Source organism: Hypanus sabinus, chromosome 10 (assembly GCF_030144855.1).
Source record: "Hypanus sabinus isolate sHypSab1 chromosome 10, sHypSab1.hap1, whole genome shotgun sequence".
NCBI classification, from domain to species: domain Eukaryota; kingdom Metazoa; phylum Chordata; class Chondrichthyes; order Myliobatiformes; family Dasyatidae; genus Hypanus; species Hypanus sabinus.
In genome coordinates this window covers 74,148,185-74,171,403 of record NC_082715.1, presented here as the reverse complement: position 1 = coordinate 74,171,403, position 23,219 = coordinate 74,148,185, and the positions used below count along the sequence as shown (strand labels likewise).

The 23,219-nt window shown below is 42.5% G+C and overlaps 1 protein-coding gene across 11 annotated transcripts in view; it reads right to left on the bottom strand.

Annotated features, from left to right (window-relative positions):
* mlip (muscular LMNA-interacting protein) overlaps positions 1 to 23,219 on the bottom strand; it is a 102,176-nt gene that overhangs the window by 33,781 nt on the left and 45,176 nt on the right. For 10 of the 11 annotated variants that reach the window (XR_009514357.1, XM_059982077.1, XM_059982078.1 and 7 more), the window contains 4 exons: positions 14,627 to 14,695; positions 6,294 to 6,365; positions 6,117 to 6,203; positions 5,952 to 6,011 (listed from right to left, as the gene is read on the bottom strand). Coding sequence is in view for 10 of the 11 variants with exons in the window: in XM_059982077.1 (XP_059838060.1) it covers positions 5,952 to 6,011; positions 6,117 to 6,203; positions 6,294 to 6,365; positions 14,627 to 14,695 (288 nt within the window). In the remaining variant the exon portion in view is untranslated. The remainder of the gene's footprint in view (positions 1 to 5,951; positions 6,012 to 6,116; positions 6,204 to 6,293; positions 6,366 to 14,626; positions 14,696 to 23,219) is intronic. The other variant, XM_059982075.1, reaches the window with a different exon arrangement.

Sequence of the window (23,219 nt, the reverse complement as noted above, 5' to 3'; positions counted from 1 at the left end):
TGTCTGACACGCAGCTCTGAAACCACACAAACTGTGGTTTGTCAGTCAGGTAGTTCATTATCCTGGATACAATGGAAGTACCAACCTGCTTTGAATGGAGCTTTCCCCCCAGCAATGAGGGCTGTATGGTATTGAAAGCACTTGAGAAATCAAAAAACATGACCCTCATACTGCTGCCATGCTGATCTAAATGGGAGCAGGCTCTGTTCAGTAGGTAGATGGCAGCAACATCAACTCCAACATACTCCTGCTAGGAAACTGCAGGGGATCAAGGGCAGATCTGACCAGAGGTCAGAGGTGAGCCAGGACCAGCCTCTCAGGAGTCTTCATAATGTATGAGTACAAGTTATTTGTAACTTGTTATAATTCTGGGATTTTATCAGCTGAGCGCAGATTCTTTCTTGCCCTGTGTTGTCGGTGCACAAATAAATATCGATTCAATCACAGGAGTGAAGGTTTTAACAGCTGTAGTCTCATTGCAACAAGAGAGACAAAGCTATACACATGTGTAGACAACAGATCAATACATGGTGCTAATAAGAGGATCATTGCTCTAAAAGAAATAGACCCATACATTACACCTGCCCCTTTAGATTAATGCAACATAAAACTGCATACGTAACAAAAACTTCAATTTCCCTTTCACAAACCATATTCTAAATAAACACGCTTTCACAATAACAGTCACAGTCACAATAACTTCACAGTTCTAAATGTTCAGTCTTTTGAGTGACACTGTTTCTTTCAGGATAGTGCCTCTGGAGTGGCATGAGGTTTGGCAAGTGTCTTGTCAACGATAACTGGACCTGTAGAGTGGCATCAGGTTTGGTAGGTGTCTTGCCTAAGACAATGTTTTCAGATTCCAGTGTCAAGCTGCTGTCAGTGACATCATCACTGAGAGGTAAGTACAGTGACTGTAATACATCCATCTTGTTGGATGTAAGTGATTCAGGTGTGTTCTTCAGTTGAGTATCCAGTATCTGGTCCACATGACATCCCCATGTCTGATCTCCAACATCCATCAGTCGTACATTTAATGAAGCTATCCTACCGGCTGTCCGCTTGCTTTCTTGGTAATCATCCTGTCCAACCTCGAAGCTCCTTGCTGCTTCATTTGGCAAATGACTGAACTGTTTATTTTGTACTTCCCTCATGAGGTCTATGCGAGATCTCAGATTCCTGCTCATGAACAGCATTGCAGGTATTTGGCTTGTCATTGCAGGAACAGAGCTCTGACACACAAAAAGGAAGTTGTCCACCTTGTGCTGTAGAGAAAAGCCTTCGCTGTCCACTGCTTTAATGGCCTTACTGAAGGATTGGATAAACCTTTCAACTAACCCATTCATAACACCTGTGTAGCACTGGCCTTGTCACATGTGACTAGTCACTGCACTCTTTGAGAAAATCAAACTACACTAGGGGCTAGTCAGCCATCAGAAGAATCCAGGTAACAGAAGGAGGCAGTGAATAGAAACCACACACTTCTGGAAATAAGGTTTTATTTAAAAGAAAAATAAACATCATATACAAAATATTCACATGAGTAAGAACAATTAAAAAATCAAACATTCTGTTCAGGTTCCAAATCTCAGCTATCAACAAAAGCCAAATTCCTGTTTAGTTAGAATTCATGATATTCATTAGAATAACCTTTGTCACTCCAATTTCTCTAAATAATTAGATCTAGTGTTATACCCTGTTTAAAAGTTTATAGACTAAACTTTCCTTTTTACTTATCCCTAGTTAGTTAGAAAACCAAATATAATTCCTGTTCTCAAGCATTATAGTTAACTTGGCTCCAAAGGTAGTCATAGCCGAAGGGTGGTAGTGGGGACGAGCTACCACTGCTAAAAAAATGCTCTTCATGGCGTGTGTTTCAAACAGCCTCTGACAACCAAGTCCAATTCCTGGCCTTCACGTGTGGAATAGTTCTTATGCCAGATGGAGCTGTTCTCACTGACAGGAGAAGGGGCAAAGGCGAGCAACTAGCGCCTTAAAATCAGTTGCTCTGGGCAGATGGGGCTCGTTAACCATGGATGGTAGCTCATCTAGGAGAGGGAAAACTCCGATTACAAACCTCCACTGCCTTGCGGTTATACCCGCTCACGGGAAAGGCTTTGGGAGTAAAGCCCGAGGAAAAATCCGGAGTCAGAGTCCAAAAGGCGGCTGACTGCTGTACCCAGCACCGGCACGGCAACTCTTGTGATGCTGTTGGCACCAAACTGTATCAACTTTCGTCGTTCCTTTGGACCTGTCATCAGCATGGGGGTGGGGGGTCCCACTGCATGGGCAACAGACAGATCTCCACATCAACTCTGCCCTGGCTTGTGCCCTGGAGAGGCCACTCCAGCTTTGCCTCAGTGACTACCAGAGGCACATACCCGTGGTCGACCATGACCGATGGAGGCCACACAATAGTTAACTTCAGTTTCAGTTCCAGGCAAGTTTAAATTCAAATTCAAAAAATATATCGACACAATTTTAAACCTTTCACAAAAATTCTCCAACATCACAACTCTTAAACAAAGTAAATCTCATTCAGTAACTTATCAAAATCTTTGCAAAAATAATCAGTTCTTGCAGAAATTTGGATTCTTTGAATGAAAATACTTATACTTCCAACTGTATTAAATCTTCTGTGCCATTACACATTTCGTTCCCGCATTGGTTCTTCACCTTGGGTGGCTCCCCATCATGTTTATTGGTTCATTGGAATGAAATAGTTGATCATCCACAGAAAGTCAATTCATAAACTTGTACAAAAACTTGACCAAATCCCTTGGTATGATTTTGCAGAACTAGTTCAAAACTACACGGTAGGTATTTTAGACACAGGTTTCTGCCGATATTGTTTCATTATAGCTACATGTTATAGCTGTAGCTTCAATAAATCCTTTATCACTACTGTCTCTCCTCCAGGGGTTTCACCCTGAGGATTTCAAGTTAGTAGGATAGAGATACTCACTACTAATTCCACTCTTAACAGTTCATGTCTTCAGCTTCTTACCATTGCTGTGTTTCTCTCCTTGTTTGTCCTGTGTCCAGCCACAACTCTTCCTCGCATAGCGTCTTTTTCAAGTTCTTTTTTTTTAAATGGTAGCTCACATTTTCATCCCTCTGTAAGTGGAGCTTTCTAACATTACAACTTTGGGTTTAATTAACCTGGGTTACTCATTTGTTGCCGGGTGATGAGGAGCTGGCTTGAAATGTCTGAGACCATTTTTCTTCATAAACGGATGGAATTCTTCTGAAGTGTATTGTGGTCTGTTGTCACTCTCAATTTGTTCAGGTAATTGTTTCTGATGAAGATAGACCTCAGAGCGGAGACAGTCTTTGCTGAGCTGGTTGATTTCATTGGTATAACATCCACAGCGATCAGAAACTTGGAGTCCATGAATGGCCCAGCAAAATCGATATGCACTGTTTGCCATTGTGACGATGGCCACTCCCACATGTGTAACATGGGGTGCATTTTGAACCTCTTGGCATCCGGAACAGCTTTTGACCAAGTTTTCAATTTGTTTTTCTATTCCCGGCCACCACACATAGCTCCAGACAAGCCTCTTCATCTTAACTGTACCCAAGTGTCCTTCATGCTGATTTTCTAACACCCTGGTGCACAGTTTTGAGGGAACCACAACATGAGATCCACAGATCAGCGTTCTTTGACATACTGACAGTTGGTCTCATCTCACTGAAAACTCTGGAAACATGGGGTTACAGTGAGCTGGCCATCCTTATGTGGTGATTTCACAGCCTTTTGACAAAGGTCATTCCTTGTTTCGCTTTGTATTTTGGAATTTGCTACTAGCAACTGGTCCACCAATGCAGTGTGGAACACTCTGCTTGGTCAGAGAAAAAAGAACTTTTTCTTCAGTTGCAAGTAGCGAAAGATGTGACAATCCATCAGCATTGCTTTGTTGTTTGGTACACTTGAACTCTATGTCATAAGAATGGGATTCTAGGAATAGTGCACAACATTGTAACTGGGTAGCAGTCATCACCGGAATTCCCTTCCTGGGATTGAAAATGGACACAAGGGGCTGGTGATCTGTCACTAGCATAAACTTTTGTCCGTAGAAGTAGTGGTGGAACTTCTTTATTCCGCATAGAAGACTAAGGGCTTCTCAGTCGATCTTTGAGTTGTTGCATTCTGTGCTTGTCAGTGATCTTGAAGCAAATGTAATCAGGCATTCAGATTGATCTTTCATAACGTGTGACTCCAATGCTGTAAGGGGATGCATCGCACACCAGTCTGATGGGCAGGGAGGGGTTATAGTGGGTAAGCAGTTCATTGGACATTATCTTCCTGTTTCCTTGAATGCTTTTCCACATCTTTCTGACCATTCACACTTTACTCCTGTATGTAACAGTGCATCCAATGGTTGCAGCACTGTAGCATGGCCCAATCACTCCACTCAACCTTGGAGAGAATTCCAGATGCCTCCAAGCTCTGAAGTTTAGCATTCATTTTAGGATGTAGTGAGTAAAGCACTGGACACACTTCATGGTATCTTGGTTTTGCTGTTTCTTCCAGTTCGATTCTAGCCTCGTACCTTTGAGGTTACCAGACCCCTTCTCAAACACCTTCTCATTATTATTAAGCTGCTGTGCCAGTCTCTGATGAGTGTGCTACCATTTGGGCTGCCATTGCCTGTTGATGTCATGCTGAGAGCTTTGATTGGGTGCCAGTCTAGTTTTCTCTGCCATTCATATCCAAAAAATTGCTGGCTCTCCACTTTTCAATACACGTGTGACTTTTTCTTTGAACTAACAATCATCTGCATCATGGGCAGATTTGCCACATTGATAACATCAATGGCTTTTTGCACCATTCAGGGCCATTTTGTGCATTTCACATTCTAACCTCCTTTTCTATAGTTCTGCTGCATCCTTTGCTGCAGTCTCTAATGATATTACAATGGTCAATGTCCATTCTAAGTTTAAGTCTCTTTCAGATAATAGCTTTGTTGAGTGCTTCGACTATATATGCCACATACAAGCCTGTCCCTTAATGCATCAGAAAGTCACAGTACTGTGAAAGTTTGTGCAGTTCTGCAATGTATTCAGAAATGCTTTCATCTTTTGACTGGTTCCTTTTGTAAAATCTAAATCTCAGCTATTACCAGCAGTTCAGGGCTCAAGTGACTTTGTAAAATTGTATAAATTTCATCTTTTGTCTTGCTTGCTGGCTTGCTAGGTTGTATAAGAGACTGCACGTTCTTGGGCCGATTAAACTATCTTCATTTTAAATTCAGCGTGTCTTTCGTCGTTACTCACGCGTTCCTTTGTTAGTGTCTGTGACAGCTTTCTATTATCAAAATATTTATACTGCATAGAACTTTGAGGTTAGTCTTTTTGCAGGCAGCCACAAAACAAAGAAACACAATAGAACCCATATAAAAGAACCCACACAACAAAGTCTGTTAAGCACCCAATGGGCAAAAGAAAAACAATTGGTGCAAACAATTGTAAAAAGTAAATAAATAATACAGAGAAAATGAACTGCAGAGTTCACAAAAGTAGATCTACAGCCACAGAGCCAGGTTAACGAGTGAAAACCATCCAGGAGCCAGATTTGTTGGCTGAAAACTCAACATGTTAGGAATAGCTTCTTCCTCTCCCAACATCAGATTTCTGAATGAACTATGAACCAACCAATGAGCACTATCTCACTATTTTTGCTGTCTTTTTGAATTACTAATATATATATAAAATATATGAATAAATAATATATGACATAATATATACTTCCTATTGCAAATATAGTGATTTTATGATTGCACTGTACTACCTCTGCAAAACAGCAAACCTTATGACATATGTATGCCAGTGATATTAAACCAGATTCTGATTCCAATTGTAATCTTCTGCAAATAATGTTTCAGTACAAAGCAACAGCTCAGCAGTTTTACCTCAGTTCTGTATATCATGCAATATCACTCACGTACTTTGTGGGCTTCAGAATCCAGCAGTCTCGGCGGGGATCTGAGACTGGAACCTGTGCAGTGCTGGAATAGAGTGAAATGGAAGGATATGGTTGAACAATCATACACATTTGATGAGGAGAGGACAGGAGAAAACTAAGTAGATGTTTGCTCAATTTGATCTCTTACCGATGGCAATGGATCCTCCAGTACTTGCTCAATAGTGGCGTACAGTTCCTCGGACTGCTGCCTGAGAGTTCCAGGCTCATAAAGGAACTGTGTAAAGATAATCAATGTTATACACAGTGACTGTAAAAGCATTAAACATAAAGCAATTAATGGTGATTAACAGTCTATAAATCCTACTTGCGAATGCATTTCCTTTGATGTGCTTTGTGTTGTAGTTCCTCCCAAGTCATTGACTGCTTCATCGATGGCCTATAAAGATTCAGGATTGTTATTCTTCAGTATAAATGAGAACAAAATGATTGCTACTCCAGATCTGATAGAGCATGAAAAACACAATAAGCATAAAGAACTCAATAAAAGAATCACAATAAATAACCTGATTGAAGTTTCCTACAATTATGAAGAGATTGTCTAGACTCTTGTTTTGTAGTGGGCTGATGATACGATAAAGCACTCCCAGTGAGTCCCAGCATTGAAAGGAAAGTGGCATCTTCATCAATAACACTCAAAACAACCATGAACATGAAGATTTATGCTGATAAAAATAATGCTGCATTTCAGTTGTTTCTTGAGCCAGAGAGTGGTGAATCTGGAGAATTCATTGCCACAGGCCAAGTCACTGGGTATATTTAAAGTGCAGGCTGATAGGTTCATGATTAGTAAGGGCGTCAAAGGTTATGGTGAAAAGGCAGGAGAATGAGTTTGAAAGGGATATTGATCAAATTTGGAGCAGACTCAAGGGGCCGAATAGCCTAATTCTGCTTCTATGCTCTCACTCTCTCACCCACACAATGGGCACAATTTACAATCTCTCTATTTCCCTCCGTAGATGCCGCCTGATCCACTGAGTTCCTCCAACGTTTTATACATAGCTTGAGATTCCAGCACATGCAGTCTCTTGTGTATCTATCTCAAAAAATCTTCACTGGTATTGGTGTTGGGTTGTTATTGTCACACGTTCTGAAATACAGTGAAAAGCTTTTGGCTGCATGCTCTTTACTTTAGTGGACAATTCATGCACTAAATAGCATCAGTTCAAAGGTTTGGGGCATAGAGAGAGTGAACAGACTTAGTCTTTTTCCCAACATTAGGGAATCTAGAGGACATAATTTTAAGATGAGAGGGAAGAGGTTTATTTTCATTTTATTTTATTTATAAATGGCGTAGTATAGACCCTTCCAGCCCAATGAGCCGCACCACCCAGTAACACACCTATTTAACACTAGCCTAATCACAGGACAATTTACAATGACCAATTAGCCTTCTAACCAGTATGCCTTTGGACTTTAGGAGGAAACTGGAGCACATGGTCACAGGGAGAACGTACAAACACCCTACAGATGGTGCAGAATTGAATTCTGAAATCCAGAGTGCCCCAAGCTGTAATAATGTTGTACTAACCCCTACAGTGCCATACTGTCACAAGTAATAGGAATAGGAATTTGAGGGGCAATGTTTTTACACAAAGTGTGGTATGTACATGGAATGAGCTGGTAAAGGAAATGGTTAAGAGAGGTACATTAACAACTTTTAAAAGTTAGTGGAATGATACATGAATAGGAATGCCTAGTTTATGGGCCAAACCGACAAATGGGACCAGCTTAGCTAGGTACCCGATGAAGAGTCTTGACCTGTAATCTTGACAGTTTATTCCTCTCCATAGATGCTGCCTGACCTGCTGAGTTCCTCCAGCATTTTGAGTGTGTGATTCTGGATTTTTAGCATCTGCAGAACCTCTTGTGTTTATATGTAGCATCTCGGTTAGTATGAATTGGTTGGGGAAAAAAGGGTTGGTTTCTGTGCTGTTTCACTCTATAACGTTGTTAATATGTGTGAATAAAAGATGCTTTCCCACAGCAGATTTGCTGTTGTTTTGGAAGAAGCCATTTAGTGGCAATAAACCTTTTAAAAAATCTCTTATGATACATCGACTTGATGTGCTTGCTTCACAAGCTCAATGCAATTGAGCCTACTAAATAACTATCTATCACAATGAACTGCATCATGTACTTCCCAAATACAGTGGATTCCAATTAACTGGGACACATCCAGACCAGTTAATGCAGCTGCCCCAATTAGCCCATGTTTCATGGAAATAGTTAAAAAGGTATAAAAAAGATAAACTATCATTTAACTGAGTAACAAATTGTGTACTTAAATGAAATACAGAACAATTTAGGAACAATCAATACTACTACAATACTAGTTCTGAATTATTATCGATGGGGCAATTCATTTGGTGTACCAGTATGCTGTCAATTTCTTTTCATTAAATGTAAATCAACAAAATCAGTGCAGACACCTGGAGCAGATAATGAGCTGCCTTTATAGAATGCTGTCAATGATTGCATCCTCCAAATCTTCATTTTCATTGCAACATTCAAGATGATTATTAATACCTTCAAATCCTTCATAGTTCCTAACTTGCTGAAATAGTTTTATTTTCATACCTGGCCATTTCTGGCATCACCAAGCCTGAATGTTTGAAATCACAGTGAGCAAAACAGTTCCAAATTATCTTAATTATTTTGTGTTTTATATTTATAATTAATTTAGATCACCTTGTAGGGATTTGTTTTCACTTTGACACAAGAGGGTTTTTCTGCTGAAAAATGCCAAATTAAGTCCACTGTGAATCAGTGTTATAAAACAATAAAACATGAAAACTTTCAAGGGGGGGCAAATACATTTTATGGGCACAATATAGTAGACACAGGGTGGTGATCGAAGAGACCAGTAGTTGAAGGTCTACGATTAGTTGTGTTCCACAGGGATCTGTACTGGGACCTCTGCTGTTCAAGATGTATAAATGATCTGGATGAGAATGTAGATGGGTGGGTTAGTGACTTCACAGATGATACAGAAGGGTCTCAGCCCAAAACTCAAACTGCTTGTTCATTTCTGTGGATGTTGCCTGACCTTCTGAGTTCCTCCATCATTTTGGGTTTGTTGCCAGAGATTGGTGGAGTTGTGGATAGTGTAGAAGACTGGCAAAGAATTCAGTGGGCCATATATCAGTTGCAGATAAGGGTGGAGAATGCCAGATGGAGTTTAGCTCAGACAAATAAATGTGAAGTGGTGTACCTAGTAGGTCAAATGTAAAGAGACAGTACACCATTAATGGCTTTAAAAGTGTTGCTGTTCTATGTTCCATGTTCTGTATTCCACTTCATAGCAAATATGAAAGCAATATTGACAAATACAGGAAACCGGAGGTCCATGAGCCACTTCTCATCAGGGGATCAGAGGAGCAGAGGGTCATTAACTTTAAATTCCACAGTGTTATCATTTCATATCATTACACTCCCTACCACAACACTTACAAAACTCTCCTTCACTCTGCTTTTGGAAAATCGGATCACTGTTTGATCCTGCTTTTGCTGATGTACAGGCAGAGGCTGAACCAAGAGGCAGCCATAGTTAAAACCATCAACTGTTGGCCTGGTCAATGGGTCTCCATGCTGCAGGACTGCTTCAATGACGTCAAGTGGAATGTCTTCCGTGATGAGGATGTCGCTGAGTTCACGGATGGAGTCATGTGCTTCGTCCAGAAGTGCATCGATGATGTTGCCGCCAGAAGTTGGTCAGGGTCTTTCCAAACCAGAAACGCTGGATCAATAGTTCCGTGCCAGCAGCACTTACCGCGTGACATAGAGCTTACATCGCCAGTTCAAGAAAAGCAGTCACAATCTGCGCAAAGCTGTCAACGCAGCAAAACAACAATACAGGGACAAGATTGAGTCAAGATTCACAATGAATAGCACACGTGACTTGTGGCAAGGGTTGCACACCATCGCAGACTTCAAAGCCAAATATAGTGGTGCCGCTAACATTGCAGCCTCTCTCCCAGATGAGCTCAATCGCTTTTACACTCAGTTCGATGTCGCTAGCTCTGAGCCTCCGAGGAAAGCCACTGCTACAACCTGCAACCTGGTCATCTCTGAGGCCGAGGTATGCAGATGTTTCCAATGAGAGGACAGTCGCAAGACTGCAAGACAGGACGACATCCCAGGGTGAGTACTCAAGATGTGCGCAGCACAAGTGGCAGGTTAATCTCTCCCTCTCCCAATGTAGAGTGCCCTCCTGCTTCAAATTATCCACCATTGTCCCTGTACCAAAAAAGATCAAGGCAACATGCCTGGAAGACTGGGGTCCTGTCACACTCACCTCAATAATAAGCAAATGCTTTGAGAGGCTGGTCAAGGATTACATCTGCAGCGTGCTACCACCCAGACTGGACCCCATACAATTCACCTACCGACACAACCGACCGACAGATGATGCAATAGTCTACACTCCGTCCTTACACTTCTGGAGAAGGAGGATGCTTATGTGAGAATGTTGTTCTTGGACGACAGTTCATCATTCAACACCATAGTTCCATCCAGGCTCAACAGGAAGCTCAGAGACCTCGGCCTTGACCCTGCCTTGTGTAGCTCGATCCTGGACTTCCTGTCAGATCACCGGCAGGTGGTAAGAGTGGGCTCCCTCACCGCCACTCCTCTGAATCTCAACACAGGAGCCCCTCAGGACTGGGTACTAAGTCCCCTCCTTTACTCCCTGTATACCCATGACTGTGTCACCACCCACAGCTCCAATGTGCTAATTAAATTTGTTGATGATACTACATTGTTTGGCCTTATCCTAAACAATAACGATGTGGCCTACAGGGAAGAAGTCATCTCCCTGACACAGTGGTGTCAAGAAAAGAACTTCTCCCTCAATGTTGCAAGAACAAAAGAGCTGGTTGTGGACTACAGGAGGAATGGAGATGGTCTAACCCCTATTGACATCAATGGATCTGGGGTTGAGAGGGTAAACAGCTTTAAGTCTCTCGGCATCCACGTCATCGAGGAACTCACGTGGTCTGTACACACTAGCTGTGTAGAGTAAAAGGCACAATAGCACCTCTTTCATCTCAGATGGTTGAGAAAGTTTGATATGGGCCCCCAAATCCTAAGAACTTTCTACAGGGGCACAATTGACAACATCCTGACCAGCTGCATCTCAATTAATCGCAGGATTCTGCAGAGAGTGGTGTGGACAGCCCAGCGCATCTGTAATTGTGAACTTCCATAATTCAGGACATTTACAAAGACGTGTGAAAAAAGGGCCTGTAGGATCATTGGGGACCCGAGTCACCCCAACCATAATCTATTCCAACTAAACACAGAGTACACTGCAGATGCTGGGGTCAAAGCAATACGTACAACACGCTGGAGGAACTCAACAGGTCGGGCAACAGGGCCCCTGCCCCCTCTCTCTTCAGCCCGAAACATTGACTGTTCGTTTCCACAGATACTGCCCGATCCGCTGAGTTCCTCCAGTGTGTTGTACATGTTGCTATTCCAGCTGCTGCTGTCCGGGAAACAGTACTGCAGCATAAAAACCAGGACCAACAGACTCCAGTGCAGCTTCTTCCACCAGGTCATTAGACTGATTAACTCACATTGACTTGAGTGTATTTCTGTTACATTGACTATTCTATTTATTATAATTTATTATAAATTACTATGATTGCTCATTGTACATTTAGATGGAGATGTAACAAAGATTTTTGCTCCTCATGTATGTGAAGGATGTAAGAAATATAGTCAATTCAATTCAATTATGCATGTCCTGGGTCCAGCATGTAAATGTATTTACAACGAAAGTACATCAGCACCTCTACTTCTTTAGGGATTTGTAAAGACCCGGCTTCTAACTTCAATAGACTAACTTCTATAGATATGTGGTGGAGAGTACATTGACTGGATGCATCACAGCCTGGTATGCAAACCTCAATGCCTTTGAATGGAAAATCCTGTAAAAGGTAGTGAATAAAGCCTAGTCTATCACAGGTAAAGCCCTCCCCATCACTGAGCATTTCTACACAGAGCATTGTTGCAGGAAAGCAGCATCCATCATCAGGTACCCCCACCACCCAGGTCATGCTCTCTTCTTGCTGCTACCATCAGAAAGAAGGTACAAAAGTCTCAGGACTCACACCACCAGATTCAGGAACATTTGTTACCCCTCAGCCATCAGGCTCCTGAACCAGAAGGGATAACTTCACTTGTCCAATCACTGAACTCTTCCACAACCTATGGACTCACTTTCAAGGACTCTTCAACTCATGTTCTCAATATTTATTGCTTGCTTGCTTGCTTATTTATTGATTGATTGATTGATTGATTGATTTATTATTAATAATTGTTTTCCTTTCTCTCTTTTTGTATTTGCCGATCTTCTTATCTTTTGTTCATTGGTTGTCCGTCCTATTGGTCCAGTCTTTCATTGATTTTATTATGATTGCTGGATTTATTGAATATGTTCACAAGAAAATGTATGGTAGGGTTGTATATGGTGGCATATATATATTTTAATAATAAATTTATTTTGAACTTTGAGAAAATGAAGTATATTGAAAAGGTCAAACAATAGCACAAGATGAATGGTAAAAGACATCTCAATATGTGTTGACTTAATTAAGTATTCATCCCTCTATGTTCAACTCAAGAATATTTCTTCCTGGAAACTGTTGGCAACAAATGTAAACAATGGCAACCTACAATGGAATAAACTGATAACGCTCAACTTAAGACAACTGTATATTTGAATGAGCTTCTGTAATACTAATAAACTCTCCTCTCTCTGTCTGTCTGTCTCTCTCTCTCATTCTCTCTCACTCTCTCCTCCTCTCCTTTCCTCTTTTCTTGTCAATTTTGTGTGTTCTTGATTCCATTTGTAACAGCACTATGGAAAAGCACATAGGAAAAGTGTAGTTACTCTATCAAGTGATTTTGTGCATTTTCTGACTGATGAAAAAAACTGCCTTAAGGATGCCTGTACACATACATTATCCAGGGACAGACTTGCGTAACATCAGAGGGTGTGCTGAGGAGGACCACTATAATGCTACCTGGAGTGGAGGACTTTAGACATGGGGAGTGATCAGATAAGCTAGGCTTGTTTTCTCTGAAGCATAAAAGGCTGAGGGATGGCCTGTTAAAGAATATAATGTTAAAGAATATAAAACTGTGGCATAATGGGCAGCTGGCATAATGCTTTACAATGCCAGCAATTAGGGTTCAGTTCCTGCTGAGATCTGTAAGGAGTTTGTAAGCTCTCCCTGTGACTACGTGTGTGTTTCCACTGGGAGCTTCGGTTTCCTCCCACACATACAGCTTAGGGTTAGAATATTGTGCCCAGTTATCCAGGCACCAGAAGCATTCTCACAATTGTGGGCTGCCCCCAGCACATCCTCGAACTGCACTGGTCGCTGAGGCAAATGATGCATTTTGCTATATGTTTTGATGTCCATGTGACAAGTAAACCAAATCTTTAATTATGAGAAGCATAGACTGGGTAGACAATCACAATCTTTGCTAGGGATATCAAAACTAAGAAGGCATATGTTTAAGCTGAGAGGAAGGAGTTTTAAAGGAAATCTGGTGGATGAGCATTTTACACAGAGAGGGGTTGATATCTGGGATGTGGTGGAATTAGATACAATTAATAAGTTTGAGACATTTAGACAGACAGTTAAATAGACAAAGCACAGGTGGATATGGACCTGATGCCTTTCTCTATGGACTGAAGGAGGAGGAGGAGACATGATGGGTGTAAGAGGTGAGAAGAGGCATAGATCAAGTGTACAGTCAGCACATTTTTCCCAGGGTAGAAATGGCAAATACCAAGGGAGCATAATTTTAAAAGTGATTGGAGGAAAGTATGGGGGGGGGGGTGGGTAGATGTCAGAGGTAAGATTTTTTTTCTACGTAAGGATTAGGACCTGATGTCAGAGGTAAGGTAATGTTCTATGTAAGGATTAGGACCTGATGCAAGAGGAACGATCTGGAGTAGGAACCAGTGGGGAAGGGGAGTGCCACAATATCATAGTGGGCTGCTTGGGGCATTCTGGAGTTCAGCATTCAATTCCAGCGCCATTTGTAATGGAGTTTGTACGTTCTCCCCGTAAATGCGTGTGTTTCCTCTGGGTCCAAACTACCAGTTAATAGGTTAACTGATCATTGTAAATTGTCCCTTGGGTAGGGTTGAATGGGTGTGTTGCTGGGTGGTGCAGCTCATTTGGCCAGAGGGCCTGTTACATGCTGCATCACTAAATAAATAAAAAGAACAAAAAGGTGAAAATGACCAAAATGCACACTCTCTCTTAAGACTTCAGCTACATGATTCAAGCTGTGACAAAACTAAAAAGCAACTGAGTAATACATTTCCATCACTTTCTATTGAAGAAGAAAGTGCTACCAGAAGAATTGGTGACTCAGATGAATCCAAATGAACAGATAAAATTGAGAGGATATTCAACTTAGCACAAAAATTCATTCGCTAACAGTATTGTTCACTTTGATACTGGCTCAGTCATTTACTGTATGTCTGAAAGGTCCCCCCTTTGTTATCATCAGCAGCCGTCATCAATTTGATTTACTACCTGTGCTTATAGGGTCATAGATAGATATATATATAGCTTGTACTACAAAAGAGCGATTTTTGTGGCTGGCACTGACCTTCTGATCCAGTAGTAGTGTGTTGGTGGGTATTGCTGCAAAAGCCTTGTAACTTGACTTGATCTTGTACTGTAGAAGCCAGGAAGAAAAGGATGAAGTGGGCAGGGAAAGTAAGAGATACAGAAAAGGAAAACAGCAAAATAGGAATTACTGCAGAACAGAGACGATCATAGGTTGTAGCACTAGATTTGAATGAAGTGCGGAGTACTGAGCAGGTTAATGCAAGCAGGCTTTTTCCAGTGGGGTTGGTTAAAACTGGAACTAAAGGTCATGGATTAAGGATTCACTCAGAAGGCGGTGAGAGTGTGGAACAAGCTGCCAGTGGAAGTAGTGGATGTAATATAGGTACAGTTTCAACATTTAAGAGGTTTGATAAGTACATGAAAGGAAAGGCTATGGTCCAGTTGCAGGTCAATGGTATTAGACAAAATAACATTTCAGCATGGACTAAATAGGCTAATGGGCCTGTTACTGTGCTGTACTGTCTATGACTCTATGACAAAGGTCAAAAATGTTGTAGGCCTCAAATTCATTAACAGTAATCCCTGGAACAACAACACACACAAAATGCTGGTGAAACACAGCAGGCCAGGCAGCATCAATAGGAGAAGCACTGTCGAGGTTTCGGGCCGAGACCCTTTATCAGGACTAACTGAAAGAAAAGATAGTAAGAGATATGAAAGTAGTGGGGGGAGGGGGAAATGCAAAATGATAGGAGAAGACCAGAGGGGGTGGGATGAAGCTAAGAGCTGGAAAGGTGATTGGCAAAAGTGATACAGAACTGGAGAAGGGAAAGGATCATGGGACGTGAGGCCTTGAGAGAAAGAAAGGGGGAGGGGAGCACCAGAGGGAGATGAAGAACAAGCAAACAGCTAAATATGTCAGGGATGGGGTAAGAAGATGAGGAGGGGCATTAACGGAAGTTAGAGAAGTCAATGATCATGCCATCAGGTTGGAGGCTACCCAGCCGGTATATAAGGTGTTGTTTCTCCAACCTGAGTTTGGATTTATTTTGACAGTAGAGGAGGCCATGGATAGACATATCAGAATGGGAATGGAATGTGGAATTAAAATGTGTGGCCACTGGGAGATCCTGCTTTTTCTGGCGGACCGAGCATAGGTGTTCAGCAAAACGGTCTCCCAGTCTGCGCTGGGTCTCACCAATATATAAAAGGCCACACCGGGAGCACCGGACACAGTATATCACATCAGCCGACTCACAGGTGAAGTGTCGCCTCACCTGGAAGGACTGTCTGGGGCCCTGAATGGTGGTGAGGGAGGAAGTGTAAGGGCAAGTGTAGCACATGTTCCGTTTATAAGGATAAGTGCCAGGAGGGAGATCGGTGGGAAGGGATGGAGGGGACGAGTGGACAACGGAGTCATGTAGGGAACAATCCCAGAGAAAAGCAGAAAGGGGGGGGGAGGGAAAGATGTGCTTGGTAGTGGGATCCCGTTGGAGGTGGCGGAAGTTTCGGAGAATTATACGTTGGAATTGGAGGCTGGTGGGGTGGTAGGTAAGGACAAGGGGAACCCTATGCCGAGTGGGGTGGCGGGTGGATGGGGTGAGGGCAGATGTGCGGGAAATGGGAGAGATGCGTTTGAGAGCAGAGTTGATGGTGGACGAAGGGAAGCCCCTTTGTTTAAAAAAGGAAGATACTTCCTTCGTCCTGGAATGAAAAGCCTCATCCTGAGAGCAGATGCGGCCGAGACGGAGGAATTGTGAGAAGGGGATAGCATTTTTGCAAGAGACAGGGTGGGAAGAGGAATAGTCCAGGTAGCTGTGAGAGTCTGTAGGCTTATAATAGATATCAGTAGATAGGCCGTGTCCAGAGATGGAGACAGAAAGATCAAGAAAGGGGAGGGAGGTGTCAGAAATGGACCAGGTAAATTTGAGGGCAGGGTGAAAGTTGGAGGCAAAGTTAATGAAGTAGATGAGCTCAACATGCATGCAGGAGGCAGTGTCAATGCAGTCGTCGATGTAGCGAAGGAAAAGAGGGGGATGGATACCCGTATAGGCTTGGAATATGGATTATTCCACAAAGCCAACAATAAGGCAGGCATAACTGGGACCCATACGGGTGCCCATGGCTACACCCTTGGTTTGGAGGAAGTGGGAGGAGCCAAAGGAGAAATTATTGAGAGTAAGAACTAATTCCGCTAGACGGAGGAGAGTGGTGGTAGAGGGGAATTGGCTAGGTCTGGAATCCAAAAAAAAGCGAAGAGCTTCGAGACCATCTCGGTGGGGGATGGAGGTATATAGGGACTGGACGTCCATGGTGAAAATAAGACAGTGGGAGCCAGGGAACTTAAAATCATTGAAAAAATTCAAAGCATGAGAAGTGTCACGAACATAATTCTTTCTCCCGAGGCCTCCCGTCCCATGATCCTTTCCCTTCTCCAGCTCTGTATCACTTTCGCCATTCACCTTTCCAGCTCTTAGCTTCAACCCACCCCCTCCGGTCTTCTCCTATCATTTTGCATTTCCCCCTCCCACCACTACTTTCAAATCTCTTACTATCTTTCCTTTCGGTTAGTCCTGACGAAGGGTCTCGGCCCAAAACGTTGACAGTGCTTCTCCCTATAGATGCTGCCTGGCCTGTTGTGTTCCACCAGCATTTTGTGTGTGTTGTTATTTGAATTTCCAGCATCTGCAGATTTCCTCATGTTTGCACAGTAATTTCTGGTTTCATTCATGGCTTGGAATGGATGGCAGTGAATCAAGAGTCTACACTGCAGATTTATTTTACCATTACCATGAATGATGAACCTTTTTAAATATCATATGAAATGAAGCAAGGGACCTTTCATTGAAATTTCCAAGAAAAACCTTAATATAGGAATCTCACTGATGTACTGAAGGGTGACAAGTCCAATATAGATAATCTATACCCTGTCTGCAAAAGGAGGAGGGTTGGACATGAAATGCCAACAGACTCTCCAAAGACCTCATCCTTGAGACAGGAAGGATCTTCGAAGACTGGTTGCACCTGGGGACCACTTGCTAGGATAGAGGTCTCCGGTGAGTTGCTGCTGATGGCCTGTGCCCAGTAGGGGTGAGGGACATTAGTAAGTATATACTGAAGATTAACGGTAAACAATGTTGAAATGACTGAGACAAATTTTATGTTCATACTTAATTTGCAACCATCCCCAATGTAGGATTTTCTTTCAGGAGAAATCACCCTGTTTAACATGGGTAAAGATCCTAAAGTATTTGCTCTCTCAGCTCTGTGAATAGACCAAGTTTCCCAAACAACTAAATGTCTGCTGCAAATTACTCCAACGTTCTTCCACTCACTGTCAGCAAAAGCTCTGTCATAGAAAACACAAAACTTTCTTCAATGAAATTGTTTCAGTTATTTACAAGTCTTCTTTAGATCAAAACCTAAACTTTACTTTACCATTTCGTTTTTGATCTTTTCTCCCTAGGAATCACATCATCTTGTTTCCTGTGCTCTCTCCACTGCCAGAAGATACCTGATGGTGTGATCATTTATTTCTCTGTTTCCCCCTCCGCCTGGTCTCTTTTCCTATTCCTCAGTATGATTCCCCTTTTACCCTTTCTCTGCTCGTCACCCACTGATCACCTCCCACAAGTGTCCCTCCTCCTTCCTTTTCTCCCATGGCCCTCTCTCCTCTCCTGACAGATTCCTTCTTCTTCAGCCCTTTACCTTTTCCACCAATCATGTCCCAGCTTCTTGCAGCTTTTCCAACCTCCTAGCTTCCCCCATCCAGTTTCACTTAGCACCCGCCAGCTTGTCCTCCTTCCCCTCCCACAACTTCTTACCCTTCTCCCTTTCCCTTTCTTTCCAGTCCTAATGAAGGATCTAACCCCAATATGTCAACGGTCTCTTTATAGATGCTGCCTGACCTGCTGAGTTCCTTCAGCATTTTCTATGGATTTCCAGGATTTGCAGAACCTCTTGTGTTTATGGCACAATACAGAAACCACCTGCTATTTTGCTTCCTGCTGTATTATTGAAAGGGAATGTTTCAATCTCTTCATTTTTGCATAGTATTTTTTTCACAAAGGAACTCATAGAGTTACTGGCCCGATTTGCCCATGCTGACTGTGTTGCCTAGCAATCTAGTCGCATTTGCCCGCATTTGGCCCATAATCATCTGACCCTCTCCTATCCATATACTTATACAGATGGCTTTTAAATGTTGCTAATGTACCCACCTCATCAATTGTTTCTGGCAGCTCATTCTAAATGCTATACACACCACCTTTTCTGTGAAGAAGCTGTCCCTGATGTTCCTTTTTAAATCTCTCACCTCTGACCTTAAACCTCCAACCATTTGTTTTTAGCCTCCCCTCCCTGGGAAAAAGACTACATGAATTCACTGTGTCTATGCCACTCGTGATCTTATCTACAGTACCTCTATAAGGTCACCCTGCAATCTCCAACATTCCAGAGAGGAAAGACATACACAACCACAACATTGCAATGATTGTTTTGAGGCACAGGGAAGAGTTTAGCTTTCTGAGTTTCACTGAGAGCAGTGTCACAGGGCATTTGTCATGCTGGCCTTCATGAGCACTCAGCATGGGAGTTAGGAAGTTATTTTGGCATAATATATCAATAAGGACACACCTGAAGTATTGTGTGCAGTTTTGGTCACTCTGTTACAGGAAAGATTATCTTCAGCTAGAAGAGTGTAGAAAAGATTTTCCAGGATGTTACCTGTATTTAGAGTCCTGAGTTATAAGGAGAGGTTGTGTAGACTATGTGTTTATTCCCTGGAATGTAGAGGATTGCATCAGTAGGAGATTGATCATGAGTGGCATCGACACATAGAGGTGTAAAAAATCATGAGTGGCATAGAAACAATGTCAAAGTCTGCACTCTTTCTAGCTGAAGAGCATCTTTCCTGTAAGAGGTGACCAAATTGTACACAATACTCCAGGTGTGGCTCATCAATGTCTTACACATCAACACAACGTCCTAACTCCCACACTGACTGATGAAGGCCAGTGTGCTTAACACCCTGTCTACCTGTGACATTCAGAAAGCTAAACTCTTCCCTATGTCTCAAAAGATCAATGCAGTGTAAAATGGTTCCTTGCTGGTTAATTAAAACATTTGAAGCACAATCAAAAGTAGTTTCAGGTGCTATTAGTGGCCAAATTGTGGGTTTTCTCCAGGTCGTCCAGTTTTCTCCCACAATTGAAAGACATACCATGGAGGTTAAATAGTCACTGTAAATAATTCCATGATTAGGTTCATCGGGTTTATTGGGAGATGCTGGGGCGGCATGGCTCAAGGTGCCAGAAGGGCCTCCTACTAAATAAGTAAATTAAGCACTGGATCTTGAAACAATAGCAATATTTAAATGCTGCCTTACAACAGATGAACACCAAACAATTCCAGATCATTAAATTCCTGAATTTAACACTGATAAGCATGACATCACAAGTGTCAAATACACAATTCAGTGAGATTTTTATTTCAAAGAATTAGTTAAAAAGGAAACGTAGTTATTTAGTTTGAATTAAATCAGAACAAGATGAATTTATAGAATATTTCATGCAGGCAAGGCAGAAAAGGCCACTCAGTTTTCTTCATTATTTGTAACATGCAAAAGAAAGAGAGATGCAAGTACCTGTTGTTCTGGTTTCTTAGTCTCGGTGGGACGGGACAGAAATTGTGTTGGAGAAAACATGCCCGATCTGGGAGTGGGTGATGATGGTGGAGGGGGTTTGACAGGATCAGGCAGTGGTGTGTGAGTGCTGGGGTTAGGGAAATGTCCTGCAGATTGAGCTGAAGTATTAACAGTGTCATTAAATTTAGCAGGTGGGGAAGGCTGGCGAGAAAGCTGCTGTGGAATAGGGGGTTTTGGTGAGCAAGAGTAATGCAAGGCGGTGGAATGGGAGCCAGGCTTCAACGGAGACAAATGAGGAGACGTCTGGTTTCGTGTGAGTGAAGCTGTAGAAGGATTAATATTTGAAGGAGTGGGCTTATTCGAAACAGAAGAGGAGGAAGATAACAAATTCACCAAAGTAGGTGAAGAAGGTGAGGGTGGAGAAGGTGATGTAGACTGTTCTAAGGTGGGGAGAGTATTGAAGGGGCTGGTAGAAACAGAAACAGAAGAGCTTGTTGTACTCAGTGAAAGATGGCCAACCTTTCCAGGGCAGTAATTAAAGTTTGAGATTCGAGAGGTGGGAGGAGTCCTGAGAGATCTCCTAGAGGGCAGAGGGCATTCCTGTTCCTGTCGAATGGGAGGTCGGGGTGACAAAGAAGGTACTGGGCCAGGAGAAAAAACTCTGTGGAAAGAGGAGGGAGAGTGGGGTGAAATAGGGGGTTTTGAGTCATGACACAATGAAGATAGCATGGGAGTTGAGTTGGCTACCTTCAAGGGATCAGCCTTGTGCTTTGCAGAAGGGCGAGGTGGCGGGGTCTGAGCTCTCTCTCTGGAACTATTTCGAGACTTTTTAGATAAAGGCGTAGAAGAGGAATGAAAGGAAGACGCTGCCAGCTTTGGGAACTGCGGAGAGGCGGAGGACCTTGGCAAGACCGAAGAAACACTTTCAGCCTCTCTGGAGGAGCCCTGGAAGGAAGCCCCTGGCTTTGGAGAAAATGTCCTGGCTCTTTGACAGGGAGGAGATGCATGTGAAGTTTGAGAAGTTGAAGATTTGATGGAAGACCCAGAGCCAATGGTGTGGACAGATGTGTTGGAGGAAACTATTGTCGATTGCCCTGAGGATTCTGATGATACTGGAGTTAGCTTTCCAGATCTTAAAATTGAAGTTAGCAATGACAACTGTGTTGGAGGAGAGGACACCTCACTAGATTTTGCAGAATTCGTGTGCAGACAAGAAGAGTCGGTCATTCTGGAACAGTGACAGGATGGCAAATGAGAGATGGGAGTAAGGAAATTCTGGCTGGAAGAACAGGGTGAAGGTTGAACGCATATTGAGGAATCCACCGTGGACCTTGAAGAGGGCAGGGAAGAAGATGACCAGACTGGAGATGAATGCAAATCACTGCTGCTTGTAAAGTATGGTTGGGAAAGAGGGTAGGGAAGTGAAGCCGCTTTAGAGATCGTAACAGAGGGATTGAAATGGGAGAGGGACTTGGTATGAAGTGCTGAAGGTAAAGAGCTAGAAGATAAAAAGGAGTTCTCAGTGGTGGACAAGAAACTGGACCGGGGCAAACTAGAAGATTTCTTTTCTGTGTTTTGACTGGAAATAAAATGAAGTGTAGCTTTATTCAATGCAGGTGGAAGGCAAGCGTGTCTCTTGTCAGTGGGAGTGCTATCTCCATTCTGAATTGTGGACGTTAGTAGATGCATACTGGCACTATGAGGAGAACAAGACTGTAAAGAGCGAGAAAAAGAAAGATAGTAAGTTACAGAAGTAATAATGATAATAAAAAGTATGCATATAAAACCATAAGATACAGGAGCAGAATTAGACCATTTGAGTCTGCTCTGCCATTCCATCATGGCTGACTTATTATTCCTCTCAACACTATTCTCCTGCCTTTTCCCCATAACCTTTGATGCCATGACTAATCAAGAACCTATCAATCACTGCTGTAAGTATGCTTAATAAGCTTGTCTCCACAGCTGTCTGTGGCGATGAATTCCACAGATTCACCACCAACTGGCTAAAGAAATTCCTCCTCATCTCTGTTCTAAATGAATATCCCTCTATTCTGATGCTGTGCCACTAGTCCTGGACTCACCCACTAAAGGAAACATCCTCACCATAACCATCTGTGTAAGCCTTTCAATATTCAATAGGCTTCTATTAGATCCAGTAAATTCTAAACTTCAACAAGTACAGGCCCAGAGCCAACAAACATTTCACTTATGTCATTCTCAAGATCATTTCCAACTACCTTCTCTGGATCCTCTGCAATGCCAGCACATCTTTTGCTTAGATAAGGGGCCCAAAATTGTTCATAATACTCCAAGTGCAGTCAGACCCATGCCTTATAAACTTTCAGCATCTCACTTTCGCTCTAGTATTCTAGTCCTCTTGAAATGAATGCTAACATTGCACTTGCTTTCCTTACCACTCACTCAAACTGCAAGTTATCCTTTAGGGACTCTTGCACAAGAACTCCAAAGTTCCTTTGCATCTCTGATTTTTATTCTATTTTCTCTGCATTAGAAAATAATCTACACCTTTATTCCTTCTACAAAGTGCATGACCATGCACTGCCCTACACTACACTCCATCTGTCACTTCTTTCCCCATTCTCCCAATCTGTCCAAGTCCTTCTGCAGTCTCCGTGCTTCCTCAATTCTACCAGCCACTCCACCTGTCATTATATTGTCTGCAAACCTGGCCACAAAGCCATCAATCCCGTCATGCAAATGGCGAAAAGAAGTGGTCCCAATACAGAGCCCTATATAACCTATATAACCAAATACGTTTCCACTCAGCTATCCCTTTTCAAAATGCCAGCTTTCTTTTCATAAGACCATAAGACAGGAGCAGAATTAGGCCATTCGGTCCATTAAGTCTCCTTCGCTATTCCATCATGGCCGATTTTTTTATCCTTCTCAACCCCATTTACCTGCCTTCTCCCCGTAACCTTTGACATCCTTACTAATTAAGAACCTATCAAACGCCACTTTA